General features: G+C 40.9%; 1 protein-coding gene across 2 annotated transcripts in view; it reads right to left on the bottom strand.

Annotated features, from left to right (window-relative positions):
• Positions 1-1,074: 1,074 nt before the first annotated feature.
• LOC122550582 (cysteine and histidine-rich domain-containing protein 1-like) overlaps positions 1,075-17,445 on the bottom strand; it is a 44,313-nt gene continuing 27,942 nt past the window's right edge. Inside the window, exons 9-12 of one of the 2 annotated variants that reach the window (XM_043691540.1) lie at positions 12,418-12,537; positions 10,641-10,703; positions 2,800-2,985; positions 1,075-1,149 (exon numbers count right to left, since the gene is read on the bottom strand). In XM_043691540.1, coding sequence (XP_043547475.1) covers positions 2,827-2,985; positions 10,641-10,703; positions 12,418-12,537 — 342 coding nt within the window. In that variant the 3' untranslated portion in view covers positions 1,075-1,149; positions 2,800-2,826. Of the gene's footprint in view, positions 1,150-2,524; positions 2,986-10,640; positions 10,704-12,417; positions 12,538-17,445 lie in introns of those variants that run through there. The other variant, XM_043691539.1, reaches the window with a different exon arrangement.

Raw genomic sequence — 17,445 nt, 5'->3', positions numbered from 1 at the left:
TTCACTAAAATTATTTCAATAATGAAAGACCTGTCTTTTGAAAGATTGAACAGTATATGTCTGTAATTGCGAAAGTTCAGAGGAATGAGAGAAGATATGATTGAGGTGTATAAGATGCTAAAGAAGATTCACAAAATAGATATCAGGTGCATATTTCTCCTTGTGTGGTAGCCTAGAATGAGAGGTTTTAGGCTAAGGGATGGCAGAATTAAGAGTAGTAATAATTACTCTTCTCAAAAGGTTGTAAATTCACTACTCCAGAGCACAGTTGGTGTTGGGGCACTAGAAAAATTTAAGGAGGTAGAAAGATCTTTAATTAGCAATTGGTGGAAGGGTTATGGGGAACGAACAGGAAAGTTTTGAAAGTTGATGATCATCTTGAATGGCAGAGCAGGCTTAAGAGGTTGAGTTACATCCTGATCTTAGTTCTATGAAACATTCTTGTCCCCAGTCTTGCTGCAGACACAGATTGGAAGAGTCAGTAGTGCTGAACATTATACTATCATCAGTGAAAATCCTCAATTTTGTCCTTCTGTAGGGAAGGTAATTGAAGTCGCAGAAGATAGTTGGGCCCAGGATACTACCCTGAGGAACTCCTGCAGTAATGTTCTCAGGCTAAGTTGACTGACCTCAACAACCACAATCATATTGCTTCTTCTGGGTATAACTCCAACCCAGAGATTTCTCTCATTTCCACTGTCTCATTTTCCAAGGGTTCCTTGATGTCATACTCAGTCAACTGCTGCCTTGCTGTCAAGAGCAGTCATGCACACCATATCTCTGAAGCTTATAAAAACATAAGGAATAGGAACAGGAGTTACGCAGGAGCCCCTGGGATTCAGCATCACCATTCAACAAGATCATTGCTGATCTGCCCAAGGATTCATGCCAGGTCAACATAGCCACCAACCGAGCTCCTCAGTTTTTGTCCCTGTTTGGACAAAGACCATAGGTTTGGAGAGGACTGTCCCTGGCAGAATCCAAAACTGAACTGGATAAAATTCTTTTGTCACGACTGTTTGATAGAACTATTGACAACCTCTTCCATCACTGATAGGGTGGCAATTGGCTAGATTGGAAGATGCAGTGGATTCGGAGTCTATAGGTGTATTGATCACAAAAGGTGACAATGCAATTACAGCAAGCAATCTGTAAAACAAATAGAATGTTATCATTTGTTGCATAAGGGAATTGATTACAAACTTATGGAGGTTATGCTTCAATAATCTAAAGCATTGGTATAACTATGTCAGAACTACTGCCTGCTGTATTGGTCTCTATTTGAAGGGGTTATGTAAGTTTCTCAGCCAATACCGCAAATAGGCAGGTAGTCTTTAAATTATAAAGTTTATACTTAAATCAAAATAAAATTATACAGTTGCTCATCATTTCAATAAACCATCTGTCCTGGGCCTGCTGTAGTATTCCAATGCAGCACAGTGCAAGCATGAGGAACAACCTACTTATCCACTTATGGATTTTGCAGTCTGTCTCAATATTGAATTCAATAATTGTGTACTAATTGTCTATTATCCATTTTCGTTACATTCTCACACACAATCCCCCACAGCCTTATTTTTTTGTCTCACTTTGCTGAGTTTAGAGGACATTCCTTCCTGTCCACACATTAATTTACCCCTATTTTACATCTTTCTATTTCCACCATTAACAATCCCTTTGACTTTTGCATGTGGAGAAAGTGAGGACTGGAGATCAGTTGAACATTGTGGTGCTGGAAAAGCACAGCCAGTCAGGTAGCATCTGATGAGGACAGTCGATGTTTCTGCTATGAGCCTGGGAGGCTGAGGGGAAGGTAGCTGGAAATGTGATAGGTAGATGAAGGTGGGGGTAAAAGTGATAGGTCAGAGAGGAGGGTAGAGCAGATAGGTGGGAAGGAAGATGAACAAGTAGGACTGCTCAACAGGGCGGAGCCGATTTGGAAGGTGAGGATAAAGTGGGGGGAGGGGGAAGTAGGGAAACTGGTCAAATCCAAATTGATCCATGTGATTAGAGGGTCCCAAGGCAGAAGATGAGATGTTCTTCCTCCCGGGCATGGGTGGTTGGGATTTGGCAGTGGAGGAGGCACAGGACCTGTATGTCCTTGGCAGAGTGGGCATGTCCACAGAGTGGTGGGGTTGGTTAGTGTGGGTGTCTCCGATGTTCTCTGAAATGATCCGCAAGTTGGCATCCTGTCTCCCCAACTTTGTCAAATATGAAAGGATCATTTGGGGCCTTGAACAAATGTGAAGTGTGGGTGCAAGATTTGCACTTCTTGCAATGGTAGGGGAAGGGATCGGGACTCTACTTCCTTTTAAAATAAATTCCATGATTCTGACGAAGAGTCATACCAGACTCAATATGTTAACTCTTTTTCCCTCCACAGATGCTGGCAGATATACTGAGCATCACTAGCATTTTCTATGTTGTGTATAAAATTATACAGATTGTTGCACTGCATTACTTATGTGGCTGACTTTCAAAACACAAATAAGATGGGATTTTTATCAAGGTCATAGGAACAAAATTCTAATAGATAAATGATCTTTATTTAAGTTCAATCAAATTGTAAGGATGCTGCATTGCTTTCTGATTTTAATACATGTACTGGATATTACAGATCATACAATACATGAACAAATCTATACAGCTAAAGACAAGGTGTAGTTCATAAATATCTCAGCTTTGCAAAACATTTATTCTATGAAAATTGTATGCAAAATGGGAATACAGACTGTAGAATTACACAATTAATTCAATTTCAACAGTAAATGCTGCTGTCTACTTCCACCCACCATCCACTTTTTCCTAAATTGGTCCCAGCTTCTTTCAATCATCTTCATCATTTGAATCTGGTGCAGGCTCGTTTTTCTCAGGCTGTGGTGGAGGTAGTTCAAGCCGAGTCCATAATATTGGTTCAGCTTTCTTCATAGCAATCTCAATTTTGGCAGGTGTCATACTCATTTGACTTTTACTAACATCGATGATCTTTAGGAAGGAGAGATTTTTAAACAATTTACTTCACTTTCTTTTCTAATTTAAAAAAAATCACAGGTTTTTAAACAAGCATAACAAACAATATGTTGAGTCTGCAACAAAATGTGTGAATTATTAATTTCAATATTACTCAGCACTAAATAAACCAAAATCAGAGTTTGTAGGAAAGGAAAAAGGAAGCAAATCTGACTGGTGGCAAATACAGAATTTAATTCTGTTGAATTGAAAACAAATTGCAATTCTCATCTTGCGCTTAATGTTTGAAAACGCACAAAGCAGTTCACAGAAAAATGGCAGTCTAAAAATTCTCACTGAGCCAGTGTAAAATATATTGGAAGAGTGCCTAAAAGAGTGATCAGATGTATGTTTTAAGGAAGGTTTGTGCAGAAGGAAGGTCGAAGCTTTAGGTAGAAATTCTAGAGTTTACAGAAGGGTATTTCCATGAACGGATATAAATCTTTTATTCTCTCTCAGGATGTGGATATCAATAGCTGACCATCATTTTATTGTCCTTTCCTATTTGCCCTTGAGGTGAAAGTGAGCTGCCTTCTTGAACGACTGCAGTCTACATGCTGTAGGTTGACACAATGTATTTCCAAGTCAGGATGGTGACGGGTGTAGGGGAATCTGTTGGTGGTGACATTTCCGCGTATTTGCTGCTCCTGTCAGAATTTAGAGTCAGAGATATACAGCATGGAAACAGACCCTTTGGTCCAACTTGTCCATGTCTACCAAATATCCTAAACTGATCCAGCCCCATTTGCCAGCATCTGGCCTATATCCCTCTAAACCCTTCCTGTTCATGTTGCCATCCAGCTGCCCTATAAATGATAAAATTTTATCTGCCTCTACCACTTCGAGTGACAGCTCATTCTATACATGCACCACCCTCTGCAAGAAAAGGTTGCCCTTCAGGTCCATTTTAAATTTTTGCCCCTTCTCACCTTAAACCTATGCCCTTTAGTTCTGTTCTCCCCTATCCTGGGGAAATGACCTAACTTTTCACTCAATCCATGCTCCTCATGACTTCATAAACTTCTAATAAGGTCACCCCTCAGCCTTTGGCAATCCAGGGAAAAAGCCCCAGCCTATTCAGCCTTGCTTTATAGCTCAAATTCTTCAATCCCATCAACATCCTTATAAATCTTTTCTGAACCCTTTCAAGTTTAACAGCATCTTTCCTAAACTAGGGAGAACTTCCAGATAAAAGTGATCATGGGTTTCAAAGCTGTCTTAAGATCTCTGGTGAATTTCTACAGTGCATCTGAAAGATAGTACGTACTGCTGTTATTGAGCATTGGTGAAGAAGAGAGTGAATGCTTGTTGATGTGGTGCCAATTCAAGCAGGAATCTTTGTCCTGAATGGTGTCCAGCTTCTTCAATGTTGTTGGAGCTGCATCCTATCCGGCAAGTAGGAAGTATTCCATCATGCTCTTGCCTTGTGTCTTGTAGATGATGGACAGGCTCTGGGGAGTCAGGATGTGAATTACTTGTTGCAACATTCCTTGCCTCTGACCTGCTCTTGTAGCCATTATGTTTATTGTAATAAGTTTATTTGAGTTTCTGATTAACGGTAACTCAAAGATGTTGATAGTAGGGAAGTCAGTGAATGTTGAGGGATGGTGATGAAATTGTCTTTATTGGACAAGACTATGATATATCAGAGTGTAGATTGGTTAGGCCGCTTTTGGAATATTGCGTGCAGTTCTGGTCTTCATATCAGAAGGATGTTGTGAAACTTGAAAGGATTTAGAAAAGATTTACAAGGATGTTGGACGATTTGAGTTAGAGAGAGGTTGAATAGGATGGGGCTGTTTTCCCTGGAACGTCGGAGGCTGAGGGGTTACCTTAGATGTTTATAAAATCATGAGAGGCATGGATAAGGTAAAGAGACGAGGTCTTTTCCCCGGGTTGGGAGAGTCCAGAACTAGAGGGCATAGGTTCAGGGTGAGAGGGGTAAGATATAAAAGGGACTTGAGGCGTAACTTTTTCAGAGAGCGTGATGCATGTATGAAATGAGCAGCGAGAGGAAGTTGTGGAAGCTGATACAATTACAGCATTTAAAAGGCACTGGATGGGTAAATGAATAGGAAGGGTTTAGAGGGATACGGGCCAGATTTGGCAAATGGGACTAGATTAGGTTAGGATATCTGGGCGGCATGGACGAGTTGGACCAAAGAGTCTGTTTCCGTGCTGTATATCTCTATGATTGGTCAATTTTGACAGTATGAGGCAAGAACTTTCAAGAGCTGACTAGGGGCAGTTGTTCACAGGTAAAAGAATGGTTGGAAAATGGAAGCCTTCAGAAATGAGAGAGAGTCCAGAGAAAGTATATTCCTGTTAGGGTGAAAGAAAAGGCTGGTAGGTGTAGAGAATGCTAGATGACTAAAGAAATTGAGGGTTTGGTTAAGAAAAAGGATGCATATGTCAGGTATAGACAGGATAGATCGAGTGAAGAGTACTTAGAGTCCTTAGAGTATAAAGGTAGTAGGAGTATACTTAAGAGAGAAATCAGAAAGGCAAAAAAGGGACATGAGATAGCGTCGGCAAACAGAGTTAAGGAGAATCCAAAGGGTTTTTACAAATACATTAAGGACAAAAGGGTAAATGGGGAGAGAATAGGGCTCCTCAAAGTTCAGTAAGGCGGCCTTTGTGCGGAGCCGCAGGAGATGGGGGAAGATACCACAGTCTTTACTGTGGAAAAGGACATTAAAGATATAAAATGTAGGGAAACAGATGGTGACATCTTAAAAATGTCCATATTACAGAGGAAGAAGTGCTGGATGTCTTGAAACATGTAAAAGTGGATAAATTCTCAAGACCTGATCAGGTGTACCCTAGAACACTGTGGAAAGCTAGGAAAGTGATTGCTGGGCCTCTTACTGAGATATTTGTATCACTGATGGTCACAGATGAGGTGCCGGAAGACTGGAGATTGGCTAACATGGTGCCACTGTTTAAGAAAGATTGTAAGGACAAGCCAGACAACTATAGACAGTGAGCCAGACATCAGTGGTAGGCTAGTCGATGGAAGGAATCCAGAGGGAGAGGATGGACATGTATTTGGAAAGGCAAGGACTGATTAGGGATAGTCAACATGGCTTTGTGTATGGAAAATAATGTCTCTCAAACTTGATTGAGTTTTCTAAAGTAACAAAGAGGGCAGAGCCGTGAATGTGATCTATTTAGACTTCAGTAAAGGCATCTGACAAGGTTCCCCATGGAAGACTGGTTAGCAAGGTTAGATCTTGTGGAATACAGGGAGAACTAGCCATTTGGATACAGAACTTGCTCAAAGATAGAAGACAGAGGGTGGTGGTGGAGGACTGTGACCAGTGGATTGCCACAAAGATTGGTGCTAGGTTCACTGCTTTTTATCATTTATATAAATGGCTTGGATGTGAGCATAAAAGGTATAGTTAGTAAGTTTGCAGATGACACCAAAATTGGAGGTGTACAGGACAGCAAAGAAGGTTACCTCAGATTACAACAGGATCTTGATCAGATGGGCTAATGGGCTGGGAAATGGCAAATGGAGTTTAATTCAGATAAATGCAAGGTGCTGCATTTTGGGAAAGCAAATCTTAGCAGGACTTATACACTTAATGGTAAGGTCCTAGGGAGTGTTGCTGAACAAAGAGACCTTGAAGTGCAGGTTCATAGCTCCTTGAAAGTGGAGTCGCAGGTAGTTAGGATAGTGAAGGAGGCGTTTGGTATGCTTTCCTTTATTGGTCAGAGTATTGAGTACAAGAGTTGGGGGCGGCACGGTGGCACAGTGGTTTGCACTGTTGCCTCACAGCGCCAGAGACCTCCCACCTCTGGCGACTCTGTGTGGAGTTTGCACATTCTCCCCGTGTCTGCGTGGGTTTCCTCCGGGTGCTCCGATTTCCTCCCACAATTCAAAAATGTGCAGGTTAGGTGAATTGGCCATGCTAAATTGCCCGTAGTGTTAGGTGAAGAGGTAAATTTAGGGGAATGGGTCTGGGTGGGTTGCGCTTCGGCGGGTCGGTGTGGACTTGTTGGGCGGAAGGGCCTGCTTCCACACTGTAAGTAATCTAATCTAATCTAAAAGAGTTGGGAGGTCATGTTGCTGCTGTACAGGACATTGGTTCGGTCACTGTTGGAATATTGCATGCAATTCTGGTCTCCTTCCTACTGGAAAGATGTTGTGAAACTTAAAGGTTCAGAAAGGATTTACAAGAATGTTGCCAGGGTTGGAGGATTTGAACTATGGAGAGATGCTGAACAGGCTGGGGCTGTTTTTCCCTGGAGCATTGGAGGCTGAGGGGTGACCTTACAGTGGTTTATAAAATCATGAGGGGCATGGATAGGGCAAATAGGCAAAGTCTTTTCCCAGGGGTGGAGGAAGTACTGAACTAGAGGGCATAGGTTTAGGGTAAGAGGGGAAAGACATGAGAGTCCTAATAGGCAACTTTTTCTTGCAGAGGGTGGTACGTATGTGGAATGAGCTGCCAGAGGAAGTGGTGGAGGCTGGTACAATTGCAACATTTTAAAAGGCATCTGGATTAGTATAGGAATAGGAAGGGTTTGGAGGGATATGGGCTGGGTACTGGCAGGTGGGACCAGATTGGGTTGGGATATCTGGTTGGCATGGGCAGGTTGGACCAAAGGGTCTGTTTCCATGCTGTACATCTCTGACTCTATAAAATGTTTCCTAAACTGGGCATCACTGAGCAGATGCTGCTTGATAGCATTGTTGATGACACCTTCCAGCAATTTACTAATGATCAAAAGTAGATTGGGGTGGTAGATGCCAGTGTTGTAATCGTACTGAAACAATTGCACTGGCTAGGGGAGTGACAAGATCTGGAGCATTCGTCTTAGGTACTACTGCTAGAATGTTGTTGGGGCCAGTAGACTTTGCAATATCCAGTACCTCCAACCATTTCTTCATGACATGTGGAGTGAATCAAATTGCTTGGAGACTGGTACCTGGAATATTGGGAAGCAGTGGAGGAGGTTAAGATGTATCATCCCCTGGGATGCATCAGCCTTATCTTTAGCTAAGTGTTGGACTCTTCCATCATTGAAGATGGAGATACTTGTGTAGCCTCCTTCACCAGTGAGTTGTTTATTTGTCCACTACCATTGATGACTAGATTGGGCAGGACTGCAGAGCTTTGATCTGGTTGTGGGAGTTTCGCTCTATCACTTGCTGTTTATGCTGTTTGGCATGAAAGTAGTCCTGTTTGGTATCTCATTTGCAGGTATGCCTGATGCTGCTCCTGGCATGCCTTCCTGTATTCTCCACTGAATCAGGGTTGATCCCGTCTTAAAGACAATGATTGATTGAGTTGGGGGATATACTGGGCCATGTTGCAGATTGTAACCAAAAGAGAAAATGCTGGACAATCTCAGCAGGTCTGGCAGCATCGGTAAGGAGAGGAAAAGAGCTGACATTTCAAGTCTAACTGACCCTTTGTCAAAGGAGAAAGTGAGGACTGCAGATGTTGGAGATCAGAGCTGAAAAATGTGTTGCTGGAAAAGCGCAGCAGGTCAGGCAGCATTCAAGGAGCAGGAGAATCGACGTTTCGGGCATTCCTGAAGAAGGGCTTATGCCCGAAACGTCCATTCTCCTGCTCCTTGGATGCTGCCTGACCTGCTGGGCTTTTCCAGCAACACATTTTTCACCTTTGTCAAAGGGTCAGTTATAAACATAAGCTCTTTTCTCTCCTTACAGATGCTGCCAGACCTGCTGAGATTTTCCAGCATTTTCTCTTTTGGTTTCAGATTCCAGCATCCGCAGTAATTTGCTTTTATATATGTTGGAGTACAATTCTGCTGCTGATGGCACACAGCGCCTCATGGATGCTCTATCTTGAATTGCTAGATCTGTTTGAAATCTGTCCTATTTAGTACAGCAATAGTGCCATACAACATGATGGACAATGTGTAAATATTATAATGATCATTTTAAACTAGAGGTGTTGATTGGGAGTGTGTGTGACTTTATGTAGATAAGAATATGGGCAGCTTCAGAGTTTACTTAACTCTTAACAGCTCAAAGCTGAGCATCAGTGGGGATCTGTTGGTCAGGAGTAGCAAGAAATTGTATTTATCTATCATCAATGACTACTGTAGCAAAAAATGCCAAGGCATTATTAAATGCAGTGAAGCTACAACATGTTACTACTTGTATGTTAAAGAGCATAAGTAACATGCAATATTGAGAAAGCCAAGCAATTCCACAACCAACAAACAAAGCTTTGCAAGTCCTACCAGTTTTGAATGGTCCTGAACAAATAATGGGAGGAAGAAACTCCACAACTATCCTCAGCTGTGTTGCTGGCACAAAAACAAAGACTGAAGTCCTTGCCTCGACCTTCAGCCAGAAATACCAAGTGGATTAATCCCAGCCTCATGTCTCCAGTATCATAGATATCAATCTTCAGCCAATTCAATTCGCTCCAACTGATCTCAAAAAATGGTTGAAGAGATCAGATATTGCAAAAACTAAGGCCTGGCAACATTCCAGGAAAAATACTGAATATGAATGAAGAGGTAAACTCTAGAAGTGAGGCAAGAATAACTGTTCTTGACATCAAGGCAGCATTTGGTGGGGAGTGGCATTAATGAGCCCTAGCAACTGACCAATGGCTAACAGAGGGAAAATTCTTCTCCAACTGAAATCATATCATGCACAAAAGAATATGGTTGTGATTGTTGCAGTCCACTATCTTAGTTCCAGGCCATCACTTCAGGAACTCCTCAGGTTAATATCCTAGGTGAGATTATGCAGGCCAGCTTCTGCATTACATTGCAGCAGGGCTAAAAATTGTAATTCAAATCAAGAGCTTCAGGACAAATGGAAATACCACCCAAGCAAAAATGTGGGAAACAGAGACCATCCATTTAACATAGATTTTTACTAGAATAAAATTTACATTCTCCAAGTACTTAAACTAAACTGGAGAACTGTAAGCAGTGGGGAGGTGATAGGATAATTGTAGCAGTCAGTGGGCTGGTGATTCCTGAAGAAGGGCTTATGCCCGAAACGTCAATTCTCCTGCTCCTTGGATGCTGCCTGACCTGCTGCGCTTTTCCAGCAACACATTTTTCAGATCTGGTAATCCAGAATCCAGGCTAATGTTATGGGAACATGAGTTTGAATCCTAACTTGGCAGATTGTGAACTGTGAATCCAATAAAAATGGTGAAATAACAAGCTTCTTTAAATACCATTATTAATTGCCATTAAGTTCACATTAGTTCAATAATATACTTTAGAGTAAGAAATCTGCTATCTTTTTCTAATCTAGCCACATATGGCCTCAGATTAAAAGTAACGTGGTTGACTTGTAATTACTCTCTGGTAATAAATGCTAGTTGAGCCAGCAATGCCCCTACCCCATGAACAAATCTAAAGGTAAAAAGCAAAGAAGGTATTAACATGGAATTAGGAAAACTATAAATTTTTCATTCATAAATGAGACAAGTTCTATTTTTGTTTAAACAGAGAACCACAACCGAGTGCACTGCCATCCCAATTCTAAGGAAACTTTTCCTTTATAAAAAAGAAATGAGTTAATATCCTGCTAATTGACAGAAAATAGGCATTTGTGATAGTCAAAATTAGTGCATTCACTAAATAGTAGCTGAAAATCATATCGTAGAATCTATACTTACACCCCACAAGTTCACTGTGTGTTCAAATTCCTTTTCCCTTTCAAATAAAATGTGGATATGCAGCTGTAATTTTTTTTTTAGAAGAAGTAGAATTAATTTGCAGTATTAAAATACTTTGGAATACACACAAAAAAGGTCGGTCAGTGATAATGCATGATGCTTTCTGCTTCTGTGATTACAACTCTGGCAGTGAAACTTCAGTGTTTATCCAAATGACTTGAAGAATTTATATTAACAAAATGCAGCATCTACTAGTCAAAGCACATATGTTAGCAACTAGTACAACGTACCTTCAAAAAAATTTTAATTCAGAAATTATATTTAATGGAAAATAACTCCAGTGTGCTGAAGGTGGGGCTTAGAATACCAAAGAACTGTACTCATTAAAGGACTGGCTATGGAAGTATCAACTGGTAACACATTTATAAAAGGAACCTGAACCAATACAGGAAGTGATGAAAGAGAAATTTGACTCCAAAATTTCAATTCCAAATCACTGTGAATCAGTATCTTATTGAAAAATTTCTTGCTATATTCAATTCAAATCAGTGATCACAAAACATTTTTTCTGCCCCACTTAAAATTCTTCATTGACAGAAACATACACCTGTTACCTGCCTGCAAATAAGTGATTCAATTGACAAAACAGCCAGTAACTACAGGAAACAGATTAGGTTAATAGTTCAAAGAAATCAGAGACAACATTTGAGTACTTGCAATACTATGGGGAAAGTAGAAGGAAACAGGACTAACTGAACAGCTCTGTGCTCTGTCATGCTGATATAAGACCAAAAGTTCAATATTTAATGATTACTTGCAAACTTCCTCTATCTAATAGTGAAGGCAAAGTTGCCATAGTTCTACCTTACCACAGTGCTGCTCTCTCATTATAAAGAGCTGACTGGTGAAGGGCACCATGTATCAGGCGGCAGGCAAAGTTGAGAAGGTGAGGCTACATATTGCAGGAATTAAACCTACGGCATCCAGCCAACTAAGGTAACAAATCACTTCACTTCACCCAGTTTAATGGTTAACAGCTCTATCAGCCAAAAAAAATCTGAACTCAAGTCTAAATACTTCATTTTTGAAAAATAACCTAATTTGGGCATCTTGGTGGTTTGCCAATATAGTTCAATATCTGACTCTTAATTGTAGAAAACTTACCAGAAAGAGGGGCTTCATAATTCAAGCACTTATGCTGTTTACATTTGCAAACTGGTCCTTTCTCAGCTTATTTATCGCTATAAATATTGGAGCATTGTTTTCCTACAGAATGCAGCTTTGATTTCTCCATTCTCTACATCCCTAGTTTCAGCTATGCTGCTGCACAGAAACAAAGCCCAGAAATGGAAGGGAATGGAAAGGAAAACTGATGTGCTTTACCCCTTTACAGTTCTATTGATGCATTTGGCTGTCCCTGGATGCACTAAGTTAATCACTTCATGTTTCTGCTGCAAAACCTCACAGGATGGATCAGAGGGAGAATGCAAGTGGTCCATGGGCTGATAAATACCCGTGAAAAAATCTTATAATGATTATTTCCACTGTGAAAAAACTTCAATCCACTGACTCCATCAACATTTCTCATTGCCGCGGAAAGGCAGCCAACATCAAAGACGCCTCCCATTCATTTATAAATTTGATTTATTTTTTTAAAAAAAACAATTAATTTGGGGTTCACCTAGCTATTTAAAATTGCAATCTTTTCACTATTGTACTTCACCAAAAAAATCTTGGATACTGTTATATTTTGTACAAGCTACAGAGTTATACTTACCACTGAGCTGTTTGCTTCAACGTAACTCAGCTCTGGGTCGGAGTTTTTGGCATAAATGGTAATTATGACTTGTCCCCCAGTTTGGTGCCAATCATGTCTGCACGGTACAATGTTAGTGGCCTGCAAGAATAGAAGCCATCTAATGAATCTGCTAACTCTGTATTAACGTCCCGAAGTGGGGCTTTTGAGTCAAACAACAATTATGGGATTAAAATGATTCTTGGATGCAAAGCTTAAGTGCACAAGAAACAAAGCAACTTTATTGCAGAAGTGTGAATTACTCATTTTTTTTCCACTAAATAATATTACAAGCATATCTCCTGATGTCCCATTGAATAATTGGTGCATTGTACCCATTTTGATCCTACAAATCAGTTCTAGACAGACAGTGCTGATGTTATTTCTACAAGTGAAAATATATTCCACCAAGGTGAGACACCTCTGGCTGTCCATCTGATCATTTATGTAAAAGATGTTTAATCTCTTTCAGTGCCAAGGGTGAATGAAGGTTGTCTGGGCCATTCAATTGTGATAATGGCCTCATCCATTTCTTAATTAGATGACATGATGGTGGTTGCCCTAAATTTCAGTATTCCTTAATCTGAGGCGGCACAGTGATGCTGCAACAGAAATATAACAGTTCAAAAACTGTTTAAAACTCTATATTGTTAGAGAAATCTCCTGTTTACCAATGAAGACTGTCTTCTCATCAGTCTAAAGTAAAGGCTACTTGATGTTGACCACAAGACCCTGATTTAAAATAACCAACAGTTCAAAAAAATCAGAAGAACCCTTGTATTTTGTGTTGAGTTGTTATCTGCTTTTTTTTTTAAAATGCCAGTTTTCTAAGTTGTTTCATGCCTACTAGTCAAGCACCCACCAGCTCTGTGAAGTAATGTCATCAATAGGGATTCAAATTTGTTCTATGTCACATGCACTATTAAAAGAACAATACAGGACATGACAGGGCAGTTCAATGGCATCTAAAACTAGGAACAATGCTATTGGATGGATATCCAGTATACCTAGCCAGTAGTCTAGTTTCCTGGAGCTGAGTGCCTTCGCATCAGTCCTCAATTGCAAACATGAATTTTTCCAGTATTCTTTTCTGGGGTGTGGGGTCATTGGCAAGACCATCATTTGTTGCCCATCCCTAACTGCACTTTAGATGCTGGTGAGCAGTCTTCTTGACCTATGGCTGGGAGGGAGTGAGGCGGGTGTATACACCCACAGTACTGTTAAGAGTGCTGAATCGAGTTCTTGGTTTTGACTAAGCCACAGAGAAGGAATGGTGAGCCCTGTAACTTGAAGAAAACTTTTGAACGTGACCATGTTCCCATGAATTTGGTCCTCTTGTACTTATAGGTCATAGCGTTAGTGGGCGGCACGGTGGCACAGTGGTTAGCACTGCTGCCTCACAGCGCCAGAGACCCGGGTTCAATTCCCGACTCAGGCGACTGACTGTGTGGAGTTTGCACGTTCTCCCNNNCACAGTCCAAAGATGTGCAGGTCAGGTGAATTGGCCATGCTAAATTGCCCGTAGTGTTAGGTAAAGGGGTAAATTTAGGGGAATGGGTGGGTTATGCTTCGGCTGGTCAGTGTGGATTTGTTGGGCCGAAGGGCCCGTTTCCACACTGTAAGTAATCTAATCTAATCAGATCTGCAACAACCACAGCCATCTTGTTTTGTGCTAGATAAGAATCTAACCAATGGAAAGATTTTTCTGATCCTCAGTGACTTTAATTTTGCTCAGGATCTTTGAGTTCATACTCAGTCAAACATTGACTTGATGTAAAGCGCAGTCACTCTTATTTCTTCTCAGGATTTCAGTTCTTTCATTTCGATAAAGGCTGTAACAAGGTCAGAAGCTGGATGTCCTGACAAAGAACAAGCCGAATGTCAGTTAGTAGTAATTGTCAAGCAAGTGTTGTCTGACAGCACTGCTGATGGCACCTTCCCATCACTTTGCTGATGGGATTGTAATTGGTTGGGTTGGATTTGGTTTTGCTTTTTGTGGATAGGGTATCCCAGACAATTTTTACATTGTTGGGTTGATACCAGTGTGGAAAATATACTAGAACAACTTGGCTAGGGTGTGACTATTTCTCAAGTGCAAGTCTTCAGTACTATTGCTGGTACGTTATCAGGACCCATAGCCTTTGTAGCATCCAGTGCCTTCAGCCATTTCATGATATTACATGGAGTGGAGAGAATTGAGACTGGTACCTGTAATGTTAGGGCTGTGATAGAACCATAGAAATGATACTGCACAGAAAGGAGCCTTGCAGCCCATCTTGTCCATGCTGACCCAAAGACACCTAGATGCCCTTTGTTAACCTATCTTCCTGCACATGGCCCATAGCCCTGCAGCTTATACCACTTTAAAGGTGCAGATTTAGGTACTTTATTTAAGAGAGTTATGGGTCTCTGCCTCCAGCTGTACTCAGGCAGAAAATTCCAGACATCCATCACCCTCTGCATTTTCCTTTTACTAATTAGACATTGAGTAAAGGAGTTGGGAGGTCATGCATGTAGACAGGATATTGGTTAGGCCACCTTTGAAATATTGCATGCAATTCTGGTCTTTCTGGTATAGGAAGGATGTTGTGAAACTTGAAAGGGTTCAGAAAAAGTTTACATGGATGTTGCCAGGGTTGGAGGGCTTGAGCTATAGGCAGAGGTTGAATAGGTTGGGGTTGTTTTCCCTGGAGCGTTAAATGCTGAGGGGGGTGACCTTATACATATTTATAAAATCATGAAGGTCATGGATAGAGTAAATAGACATTGAGAATCCCTGGACTGGGGTAGTCCAGAACTAGAGGATATAAAGGTGAGAGGGGAAAAATTTAAAAGGGACCTAAGGGGCAACTTTCTCTTGCAAAAGGTGGTGTGTATGGAATGAGCTGCCGGGGAAAGTGGTGGAGGCTGGTACAATTAGAACATTTAAAAGACATTTGGATGAGTACATGAGGAGGAAGGGTTTAGAGGGATATGGGCTAAGTGCTGACAAATGGGACTAGATAAATTTAGGATATCAGGTCGGCACGGATAAATTGGACTGTACTTGTACATCTCTATGACTCATGTCCCATCTAATTCATCCGTCACTTAGTTTGAATCCATGACCACTGGTTTTTGATATCTCCGGAAAATAGGTTCCTCCTATCTCGTCTATCCCTCATGATTTTATATGTCAATCATGTTTCCCCCTCAGCCTTCCCTATTTCAAGAAAATAATCCCAACCTCTCCTCATAGCTACAATTCTCCAGCTCTGGTAGCATTCTAGTAAATCTTCTCTGCACTCTCTCCAGAGCATTTTTATATACTTCCTGTAATGTGGTCACCAGACTGCACATAATACCCAGTTGTGGCCTCACCAGTGTCTTATACACAGTTTCATCATTATATTTCTATTTTTATATTCTATACCACTGCCGATGAACAAGAGCATTCCATGTGCCTTCTTTACAACTTTATTTACCTGTACTTCTACCATTAGGGACCTGAGCAACTTGTATGCCAAGATCTCTCACTTCATCTACCCCTCTAAGTATATTCCTGTTTATTGTGTATTCACTTTTACTGTTTGACCTACCTAAATGCATTACCTCACACTTACCAGAGCTGAATCCAGCTGTCATTTTCCTGCCCACTCCACTAATTCATCTGTATATCAGTTTGGAGCTTACACCTATCCTCTCTCTTTCCATTACATTATTAATTTTTGCGTCATCTTCAAATTTTCCAATTATGTTCAAGTCCAAATTGTTAATGTATAAAACAAACAGCGGCAGTCCCAACACCAAGCCCCACAGGACATCACTTGAAATAGCTTTCCATTTGCACAGGCAGACATTGATCATTACCCTTCATTTCATGTTACTAAGCCAACTTTGGATTTAATTCCAACACACCACCTTGTATTTCATGAGCCTTTACTTTCTTGGGTATCTGTCAGGAGGGACCTTGTCAAATGCCTTACTGAAATCCATGTAGACAACAGTCATTGTATCAGCCTCATCAATACTGCTTGTCACTTCAAAAGAATTTAAATTTGTAAGGCATGAACATCCCTTAAAGCCATACTGACTACATTTGACTAGCCAATACCTTTTTAAGTGAGTCCTCGAGATCTCTCAGGATTGATTCTAACAGTTTCTAACACTGAAATAAGATAAGCTAGCCTTTAGCTGTTTGGCATTTCATTGAGTCAGAGTCAAGCACAGAAACAGACCCTTTGATTAACTTGACTGTGCTGACCATATATCTCAATCTGACCTAGCACCTGGCCCATATCCCTCAAAAATCTTCCTAAAACACACACACAATCAGATGCCTTTTAAATTTTGTAGTTGTACCTGCCTCCATTTTTCTCAGGCAGATCATGCTGTACATGCACCACTCTGAGTGAAAGTTACCCCTCAGGTCCTCTTTAAAATCTTTCCCCTCTCACCTTCAATCTATGCCCTCTAGTTTTGGACACCCCACCCTAGGAAAAAGACCTTGGCTATTCATCCTATCCAAGCCAGTCATGATTTTATAAACCTCTAAGTCTAAGTCTCAGCCTCCGCCTCTAATGTTCCAGTAAACAACAGAACCGCACTGTACCATTGACACGGACCACCTACGTGGCATTTCTGGTTGCAGATTCTTCAGTGAGTAGCAGCATTATATGTGGCAGAACCCGGACCTCAACCACCGATACTAGAAATCACTTAACTTTGGCTATATTATGCTGCTTTGCAGGGGAGTACTCCTGTGCATATCTTCTCCAGTTTGATATTTTATTAGAAAAGCCTGCTGCTGCTCCTTGTTAAACAGAATTTTTCTGATTCTGATTGTGCAGTGCACGTGCCTTGAATTGCTAGATTGGTTTAAAATTTATCCCATTTAGCAGAATAGTAGTACTATTTCCTCAATGTGGACGTTGGTGTTCATCTCCCCGAGGACTGTATAGTGGTCATGCTTACCAGTATGGTTATGGACATGTGCATCTCTTACAGTAATCCAGATAAGGATGGAATCAA

This window comes from Chiloscyllium plagiosum, chromosome 6, assembly GCF_004010195.1.
Source record: "Chiloscyllium plagiosum isolate BGI_BamShark_2017 chromosome 6, ASM401019v2, whole genome shotgun sequence".
In the NCBI taxonomy this organism is placed as follows: Eukaryota; Metazoa; Chordata; class Chondrichthyes; order Orectolobiformes; family Hemiscylliidae; genus Chiloscyllium; species Chiloscyllium plagiosum.
Note: the sequence above shows the minus strand (reverse complement) of the source record. Positions and strands in the feature narration are given on the sequence as shown.